This window comes from Loa loa (assembly GCF_000183805.2).
Source record: "Loa loa unplaced genomic scaffold supercont3.203, whole genome shotgun sequence".
NCBI lineage: Eukaryota > Metazoa > Nematoda > Chromadorea > Rhabditida > Onchocercidae > Loa > Loa loa.
In genome coordinates this window covers 107,362-118,095 of record NW_018108383.1, presented here as the reverse complement: position 1 = coordinate 118,095, position 10,734 = coordinate 107,362, and the positions used below count along the sequence as shown (strand labels likewise).

The following is a 10,734-nucleotide window of genomic DNA, read 5'->3' as shown; positions in this document are numbered from 1 at the left end:
TTATTATTATTATTATTATTATTATTATTATTATTATTATTATTATTATTATTATTATTATTATTATTATTATTATTATTATTATTATTATTATTATTATTATTATTATTATTATTATTATTATTATTATTATTATTATTATTATTATTATTATTATTAATTATCAAATATATTATTATTGCATATTTAGAAATGATTGTTCGAAATTAAATTCAACTGGCCTATCAATATTCAAATTTGCCTTCGTACTATTTCATTCATTTCCATTTCACATTTGTTACTAATTCCGTTATTCCCTCATTTAAAGTTTTAATTAAAATAATTCTAGATTTTAATTTATTCGATTTATTGGATATAAAAAAAAGAAAAGAACGATGTTATGGATATGAAGAAAATTGTTATTTTGAGTGGTCCAAAGGATGAATGAATACATTGATGACAATTTCCGCCGCTTTTTTTTTCCTCGACATTTTTCCCAATTTATTCCTCACTTATTCTTACTGTCAGTCAACTTATCTTTTCCACTTTTCTTCATGGAGAAATGTTGGAAATAGTCTAGTATTTTTTTCATTTTTCTATTTTTGTTATTTAAGTATTTCATTTCGGTATTTTTTAAATTAAGTTTATTGATTGAAATTTATTCAAATTATTGATCTATTTTTTTTCCAGTGTTGCATTTTTGCTATGCATTTATTTAAGAAACATGACATGTACTTCGTAAGATAACACATGAAAAGTAAATAGTACACGTTTTCAGCGTGATTTTGAAAAGTAAAAAATTTAATTTAAAATTAAATTATTGATTGATGCAGAAAAGTTAGCATTTGTTATTTTTGTGTTAAGTATTTCTTACGACCCTACTTTTGACCCAACAAAAATTACTCAGTTTGTGCATTCTTCGAGACTTTGAAATAAACCTAGTGGAACACGTTGCTTATCAGTTAGGAATGGATTGATTATCAGTAAAGTGTATATTATTCGATTGATGAGGTTGATTTCTTTTTTCGGGCTTTTTGTACCTTAAATAGTTTTTTTTGTTTTTTCTTGTTTTTTTTTTTTTTTTTTTTTTTTGTAGAAAAATGGGAAATTGTCATTGAGAGACATACATGAACTTCTCATCATTCCATGTAATTTATGAGATGGAAAGCCATTTGGAAAATTAGTTTTATGTCCAAATGATACTGAAAGTCTTTTCTGGCCTCTTTTCAATGTTTTCAAAATCTTTCGAAAACTTTCAATCAGTAATGTTATCATATTTCTTTTCTTTTTTTCTTGAAGTAAAATTTTTCAAATTTTATTCCAATAATATTGCGCATTTTTTTTAAAAATAATTTGCATAATTTATCAAGAAATACAAAGGAAAAAAAAATTCTTTCTGATAAAAGTTATGATAACGAAAATCGAAGAAGAAGAAAGTGCAAAAGTAATAGAAAAAAGCCTGAATTAATTGCTAATCAAAGACGTATTCGATCCAAAGAAGACGAAGAAGCATTGGATAAGAAAATTGCTGAAATACGAAAAAGGAATCAATTGATCGAACAAAGGAAAGAAGTTAGATCTATTATCAACATCCTTAACATCGATCATGATAATCACATACTCAATATCCAGCAAAAAAAAAAAGAAGGAATACATATTCATAGGAAATATTAATTTTAACAAGTTCATTAAGTTTGTTGTTAATTGTATAATTAAGAAGAATTATAGGCAACATTCTATCTTCTCCTTTCTTCACTTATTTTAAAAGAAGAAAATTAAATTTGAATAAATTCATCTTTTCTTTCTTTCATTCTCTCTCTTTTTTTTATTCCTACATTAACTTTGTATCAAATTTCAATTTCCAAATTCTCTTTTTTCAAAATGACAAATTAATTTAATTGTATAAATAAAATTTAATTTTTGGCTTTTTAATAAGTTTTTTATTGTTTCAATTCGTTTAATTTTATTATAGCTTGTAGAAGAAGACCGCGCAAACTTTGTCAATGAATATGGCAAAATGCGCATTTATAGTGGCGCAAAAGGAGCAATGTACAGAAATGTAAATTTTTCAACAAATCAAAGTTAAAGGATAATCAAAATCAGCATATTACCTTTCTCTATGCTAAACTTCCCCTTTACTTCCTTTCTCTTCTCATATTAAGTTTATCGGCTTTGAAGTTAAGGTTTAATCTTTGATCCATTCATACATTTTAATTTAATTTAAGCAATATTATCATTTTTCATTCACTCACTCTTTTTCTCCTTCTTATTATTATTATTGAAATTACAATTTAGACTGTCATTATTAAGTATTATTATCTGCTAAGATTAAAGCAAATTAAAGCTAACATTTGATTGTAATGACGTTTAAAAAATTACTTATACGTATGAGCAAATAATTTTTGATACAGTACGATCACATACGTTGGTTCACGTAAGTAATAGATTTGGCAAGTACTAGTAAATAGATAAGTTTTATACAATATTTTAAAATACCATATATTTATATTGAGGACTGAAAATTATCAGGCTTCTATGTATTTGTCTTTGAAAATTTTATTATGAAATCCGCTTCTTTATCAATTTCCAATCATTTATAGTTCAATTTAATTTGAAAATGAATAAATGATTGACGGCATTTTACGTGAAGTATACGTGAAATACGTCGAAAGAAATCTTTCACTTTTTTGTTACCATTTTATCATTTTATGCCGAAAAAGTATTTTCCGCCATCAAAAGTGTAATACATTGAATGAAACGAAAAGTTTCAAAATAAACTTTTTGTGCCCAATAACTTTTAATTGGATAAAGCGTAAGTGACAAAAGTTTTTCTATCTTTCTTTTTTCCAGAAAGGAATATTAAAACCTAAGAAACCTGGAGAATGGGATCGAGAATGGGATGCTGGAAAAATAAGGTTAATCGTTTTCTTCTGAGTTTTTTTTCCAGTATTTCATGGGAAAAAAAATGAATAGGATTAATTCTTTGAATACTTTTGTTACTTTTGGATTTTGTATATCTTTTTTAGAAACTTTTTGAAAAATATTTAAGAAATCGATTTAAATAGTGGTTTAAATCAAGACTAATAAATATGAGATTAATTGGGTCACTAAGTTTTAGGTTAGTTAAGTTTATTTTTTAATTTAATTACTACATCTATTGATTCAATTCCTCTGGAATATTTTCATTTCACAACTCTTTCTTTCCAACTTTTCAAATATAAACATATTTTTAGCTTTCATAATCGTAATCTTATTTTAATAGTATTTTTAGTGTTGAAAATTGGAAGGAGAATGTACCCGATATTGATAGTAGCAAAGGACCAAATGCGCATTTTTTGCGTCGATTCAAAAATCGCAATAATATTGCTAGAAGTAACAATAACGTCACATCGAAAAAAGCAACTGAAATTACAGAGAAGAAACAAAAATTAGAAGATGCTAAAGATACAATTTGCAATGAAACAAACAAAAGCATATCATTATCAAACAAAAAAGTATACTTTTTTATTTATAATTTAAAAATTAAATCTTAAAAATTTCGGTCGCAAATTTTTCCTTTTACAAAAAAGTAGCGCTAATTGTATAATACGTGGAAGTGCGTGACGCCAAACTTACGTTTTAGTGCATAGTATTAAATAACATGACTCAATATATAATGGTATATTCAAGTACCACCTGTTTCATTTCCATTTCGTTCTGCAGTTGAAATTGTTCACAAGGATTTAAAAAAAAAAGGAAAAAAAAACAAACTAATAAAAGCAAAGGAAACTTTTCACATTCGTTTATAAATTTCTTCAATTCATTTATTTCCGTTTGATTGTATCCAGTCTATTCCGGTCCGGTATTCCGGCATGACAGATTTTTATTGAATGGTGAAATTATAGAGAATAGTATCATGGTAGTGAATCTGTTTGATTCCATTCATCTATTCCAGTCTGATGGATTTTTAGTGAAGGGTAAGATTATTTTCACTATCGTGGAAATACTAAAAAAGGAGTCTTCCAGTTTTATTGGATTATTTTCAAATCAGAAATGTCACCAATGTGATAGTCTGAAGTTAATTCTATAAAAATAATCAACAACGATTCAACAAATCATTAATAATTTGAGCCAGTTTTGCTCTTTAAGATATTTAATGGAAAAAATTCGAAAAATCGGAAGAATTCCACTAATGGAAACAATGACAGTGGTGCTGGATTACGGAAAACTCGTTGCATGAAACCGGTAAGTAGACCAAAACCGTCTCATGCATCTTCCAATGGACAACCAAACAGGCAACAGCAATCCGGAACATACAAGAAGTCATCATCCGGATCACTCAGAAAGCCATATTCTACACGACGAATTGCATCAACTGGTGTTGCTAATGTTCCGGTACCAACAGTTGCTACGCAATATTTGGATACAGTTAAAGTGAATCTTTCAATGCTTGATGATTTAAAAAAGGTTCGTTTCAATTTAAATTCTAATTTTCGTGGAGGTATAAATCTAAATTAATTTGTAAAATTATTTAGGTAAATAATTTCCAACTTCATATTTGTATAAATATTTATATGTTTGTTGCATTCTGGCATTCATTGGTCTAAGATTTTAGGAATTGAAATTTAAAAGTTAAACATAATTTTAGGAATTCCAAAGTGCCGCAAATTATTCATTTCTTAAATTTCATACATATGTGAGAAATAAAAACTGAATGTGCTTTTTTCAAAGTATTCATATAAGATTGAATTAATTCGAAATAGAAATAAATCGGTATGTTTGAAATTTAAATGCTAACAAATTCTGAAAATAACTATTAGATAAACTGTTTTCGAATTGTAGGAAAATGTTGAGTTAGTCGTAATTTATAGTTTATTCGAAAATAATTCTCTCAATTAATTCAAAATGAAATTAAATACTTGTTAACATTATAAATTAAATTTATAACTTAAAATGTTTGATGCTCTGTTATAAAAACAAACGGAAGTATTATTGCATATATAGCTAATTTTGAGGATGAAATATTTTAAGTATAAAGAGTTTTGTTGGGGTGGTTGATTCCTCTGGCTATGTTGACTTTATGGCGCAATTGATGCAATTGCATTGGCCAAATTGCGCAACCAAATATCTTATGAGCAAGAATGAGTTATTTAGATTTAACTACAGAATATTTACTTTCTTTCATAGCACACTCTTATACTTACATACTTTTACCTCCTTCTCTATCTGTCAAGCATATTTCTAGAATGAAGTTTAAATGAAGCTAATGTTTATATGTGCCTCTGTTTTCCGTTGAAATGGCAAAAAGACGAAATTTGATACCAAACCACCGTATCCCATTACTAATGGTTGCTTCTTCCTCTCTTTCTAACTCTTTCATTTTTATCATTTACAAACTCTTCCTATGTCATCCCCCCTTTTCTTCCCTTCCGCCCACTTTCAACTATTTCCGTTTATTTTCAATTTTTTAGAAATTACAAGTTAATTGAGATGAAAGATATTTTCAGGATATACAGACAAGCGCTAAAAGCAATAATAATATTGGTAAAGTTGATAACAACAGTCAAAAGCTATCAACAATAGTCGTTGACAGTGTGACAGCTTCAACGGTGCCAACTTTATCCGTTGTTAAAGAATACGGTAATTGATTAGGAAATTCAGTTAAAAAATATCAGAAATTTCAGAAGTTTAATGAATTCTATTCTAAATAAATTGTAATTGCGTAACTAATTTGGTTTTTATGACTTAAATTTCAAGCGATATTTACTCTTAACTGCTTTTGGCACCAAAGTTGATTTTGAAATTTCTCTTATTTCACCTCAGTGAAATTTGCATAATTTATTGAAAGAGCGCAAACAGAAAAGGAAATTTTGAATTAAGACAAAAAGAAAAAAATATTGCTCAGAGTTTCCTACACTGTTCATTAATAAATTGTGCTCAGAAATAAGAGTTTATTAATTGCTTTCATGATTCTCAATCAATATTTGTATTTAATTACTAGAAGATCCTTTTTATTTTATAATATATTGTATATTTATTTTTATATGACAAAAATCGTTTAGCAAATGTGAATACTCGAAATTTGACAAATTTCAAATAATTTGCACGGAATTTCAATTCTTTTAAGAATTTTTCCAAACTTATCTGTTATTCCTATAATTCATTTCATTTCTAAATTAACGATTCGTATTGACAGTAATAATTGAATAACCAAAAAAATGAGGAAATACAAAATGATAAATGATGTTTTCCCGAGCGGCACCAATTTATTTAACCCATTTTTTGCCCTACCCTATAACAATGGTCATTTAAGTCCATTATCGGTAACCCTTTGAACTTTTCCTCCTCCTTCTCTTAATATTAAAATCAAAAATTAATGTTTCACAAATGTTTGACGATGGTGAATGCTTCTGGTATAACACCTCAGTGATGCTAATTATGGCATATAAATTGTTCTGGTGACCTCAAAAGTGACAGATAGCATGTCGGATATCATTCGATAGATTAGTTGACATAAAGCTGATGAAGTGGTTTACCACGGTTAATGGATTAAACCATCCGTTCATTTGGAGTAATTATTTGCCTGACTTCCGGTGAACTGCTAATGTTTTGTCCTTTTACTTCTTCTGTTAGCTCAGCTGGTCCTCTTCCGGATAATCCAGAAAACCTTTTTACATGCTCTTCTTCCTATCACAAATAATTTACACACTTTTATTTAATGAATGGAAAAGTGTTTTATTAAAATTCCAACTCTCTATTTCTTAGTATAACAGTTACAAAATAAAACTTACAGATGTTATTGTTCGACTTTTAATTAAATGTAGATGTTTCATTTTTAAGACAAGAAATGAATCAATGATTTTAGCAAACTAATTAAAATTCTTACAGTTCGCCTAATTGTGAACTGCATATCACTGCCATAAATTTATTAATTAGATATGAACTACTTTATCATTAACGTAGATTTGCTTAATTAGATCTAAATTGGTTATTATTATCATAGATTTTATCTAGTTATACATGAACTAGTTATCATTACCATAGATTTGCTCAATATGATGTAAATTAGTTATCCTTATCATAGATTTGCTTAATTAGACATATGATTATTTATCATTATTATAGAATTGCTCTCGTCAGCGAAAATATTAAAATTTAAAGAGATTTATCGGTCCGATTCTTTTTTCCTTCATCACTACCTATTACTCTATTATTTCCTTACTAAATACTTTGTACTTTCAATTCCTCTTCTTATCACTATACAATTCATAACTCTCTTTTGAAAATTTCTTTTTTTTTCAATTTTGCAATATTTGTAATCATAGAATAATTTCATTTCAGGAATTAATGATAACGATATCATTATGATGGAAGATGTTGAAAAATTGTTGGAAGAAATGTTATTGGGAATGAAATGAATTAAATGTAATATATAAATAATATCTTATTTCTGTCTGCAACAAATCCTTAATTATTTGTATAACTTCATCAAATTTTTTCCATCAAAAAAAACTTTCTAATGATTGATTAATGAATTAATTGTATATTATTTATCAATCCTAACAGTATTATATGTTAAATCATACTTTATTGCTTTTTTACTGTAAATTTTTTTAATTTTTCAAATATTTTTAAATCTTATGATATTTTGAAAACGAAAAAAGGATAAAAGTTTACAGGTAATATATTTTACCTTTTCATCTGATTATTTTTCGTTCTTTGGCACTAAAATAAACAAAAGAAAAATTGAATTTGTATGAATTCCTCCATAAGGCTTTATGGAAATCAAACAAATGTCACTTCATTTTTGGTGCAAATGGAAATGATACAAAAAGTATGGAAATGTTGTACAAACGGAAGAATTGCAAAACTTTACTTAACTTTCGAAAAGCAGTCTAACTTTTGGTGTGTTAGAAGTAGAAGCCCGACTTTACGAAACCTTATTATCTGAAACTGCTTAAATGTTTAATTGTTCTAAATTACAATAACTAGGTTTAATTACTCCAAATTAAGATATCCGGCTTTAATTATTCTAAATTAAAATATTCAGGGTTTAATGATTCTAAATTAAAATATCCAGGCTTATTTATTCTAAATTAAAATACTGTCAATATATTAAACAAATCATATAGAAACACTAATTTCCTAGCCTAAAGTTGAAAATTTGGGATTTGGCGGTAACTTTTTCAATTATTTTAACAAAATTTTCTGCATTTTTTTCCATTTTATCATCTTGCTGGAACATTTTGATCCTTTTCAAGCATAATATTCTATTTTACAGCAGTAAAGATATAGAACTGAACAGAAACACTACCGTATAAAAAGAAAGGTGAAAGGTGAAGGGTGGAATTCCTCTGTTGTTAATTAATTTGTGCGCAAAAACATTTCAATTCTATTGTTCTAATTATTAAGAAGTTAACATATCCACAAAGTTGCATATATATATATACCACTTTTCATTTTATCAAATTTCAAAGAAAAAAAGGAAAAAAGAATAAAAGAAGAGAAAAGAGAAAAAATAAAAGAAAGAAAGCAAAGAACTGAAAAATTGCTTTTCTTTCTTTTTTTTTTTCTAAATACTAAAATACTACGGTAGAAATGTGACTTCTTTTTTTCAAGAAACTTAAAATAAAATTTTTTCTTCCACAAAAAAAAAGAAAAAAATCAAATAAGAGAAAGAGAAGAGAGAGAAAGAAAGAAAGAAATATTTGAAGAAATCAATAACCAATGATCTGCAGATAAGAAATGGAATAATTACCAATCAAATTAAATACGATTTATCCACGATGATATCCCGGTAAAAATATCGCAACCTAATAACGGGAATTGTTTATATAGCAAACGTTTGTATCGATTCAAATTTTGTCAACTGTATGGTTTCCTTTTAATTTTAAATTTTTTGAAACGCCAACTTTTAAAATAAGTTTAAATTTCATTTTACATTAATTATTAGTCCTTTTTGTTCATTTTTTTTTGCCTTGCAAATATGTTGCATTATCAATTAATACTTAATATTTTTGTAAACAAAGATTTGAAAATTGTAGAAGTAAAAATACAGTAGGAGAATATTTTAGAAATTCATCTAAAAGAAGAAAGAAAAAAAAATTTTAAAAAGTATTGAAACCAGGATGAAAAACAATAAACCTTATTAGAGTAATAGAAAAAAATTTTTGATTTTTAAAATCAATTTCAAACTTTTTTATTTATTGAAAAATTTTGAAATAAAAATTCGATTCAGTATTAACATGCGTCGTAGATTGTATGAGCTGAAACACATTATCACTAGCCTTATCATTATTATTATTATTATTATTATCACCATTATCATCATTATTACTACAATTATTTAAAGTTGTCGAAGTAATACCAATGTAGCAGTAGCAGCAATATCACGAAGCATTAAAACATACATTGCAAGAACTGGAGGAAGTCTGTTGAGGACTGTTGAATGATTGACAAGGTGTTAAGCGGAAATGTGACAGCCATGATAGCCTTTGTGCCAGAAGATTACTTCGAAAACTATTGAAATGCCTCGATCCAAGCATCAGTTTGAAGAAGATGCATTGCATTAGACCGCAGCTTTGATTTCTGGTATACTACACCACTACCGCCATCACCACCACCACCACCACCACCACCACCACCACCACCACCACCACCACCACCACCACCACCACCATTACCACCATTACCACCACAATCATTACTATCGTCACATCAAAACCACCATTATAAGCAAATAATAACATCAAATCCATTTCTTGTCCTTTTTTTTCACGTTTATTTGATGCATTTTACTTATTTGATTGCTTCCTCTCAGATCATATCAGTAACAAAATATCAGGACCTATCATTTTGTTTAATCTCATAAAATTTTGATCCATTTTAATCACTTGTTCTATTTTTTCGATTTTCATACAAAAATTATAAAATCGATTTAGTTATAAAATTCAATTATAAAATATCAGAGAGAAATGATCAAATCCAATAGTTTAAATTTTTTCAAATTTTCTACATTGATTTAATGTATTCGTCGAAATGATCGTTTTATTATTCAGTAATTATAACTGTTTCAATTGTCTCATCATTAACAAATTATCACCATCACTTAAGAGATAAGTATTCATTTCATAACAACTACTACTTATCACTTCATTTGCTACTGTAACATCTTATTACCATACTTACTTATATCTATCATTTTACGATCATAAAAATACAAAATTAATAAAAGAGTGACATGGATGAGATGACAAGATGTAATTACAAATGGTAACAGGTTGTTGAAAAATTAAAAACGTTCGGTTTTAATGATTGTTATAGTTACTGGATGGTTGATCGATGATTGCTTACTTAGGAACACCGCCTTTCTTCCTCTAAGCTATAGTAATTTCAATCCCTCCCAATAGGAAGTCCTAGAAGAGTGACAGTAGTTAAAGCCTTTAAGTGAAAGTAAAGAGAGAGAGAGAGAGAGAGAGAGGAAGGTGACGACATGAGTTAGCTTTTCGAGGCAAAACGCACCGCTTTGCTTCTCCCATTTCACAATATCATCATCATCATCACCTTTTACCATCATCAACTATCAGCGCCACCATATCTCTCAATACCACCAAACTAACTAATCATCCAACCGGAGACAACCAGTATTTTATTACAGGATCCAATTTGCTTACTTAATTCGCCGCCATATATCAATCTAAATTGTACACTTCACTTTCATTTAATTTATCATTATAAATAGCCATAACATTTGGCAAATTTCAACTTAAAGGCATG

The 10,734-nt window shown here is 27.4% G+C and overlaps 1 protein-coding gene across 1 annotated transcript; it reads left to right on the top strand.

The window, feature by feature from the left end:
* Positions 1-2,829: 2,829 nt before the first annotated feature.
* Positions 2,830-5,606, top strand: LOAG_06717 (hypothetical protein; the record flags this gene model as incomplete). The annotated part of the gene is made up of 4 exons (XM_003142253.1): positions 2,830-2,894; positions 3,251-3,473; positions 4,108-4,425; positions 5,466-5,606. Coding segments are annotated over 4 exons (747 nt in total), but the record flags the coding sequence as incomplete, so codon positions are not given.
* Positions 5,607-10,734: the final 5,128 nt, after the last annotated feature.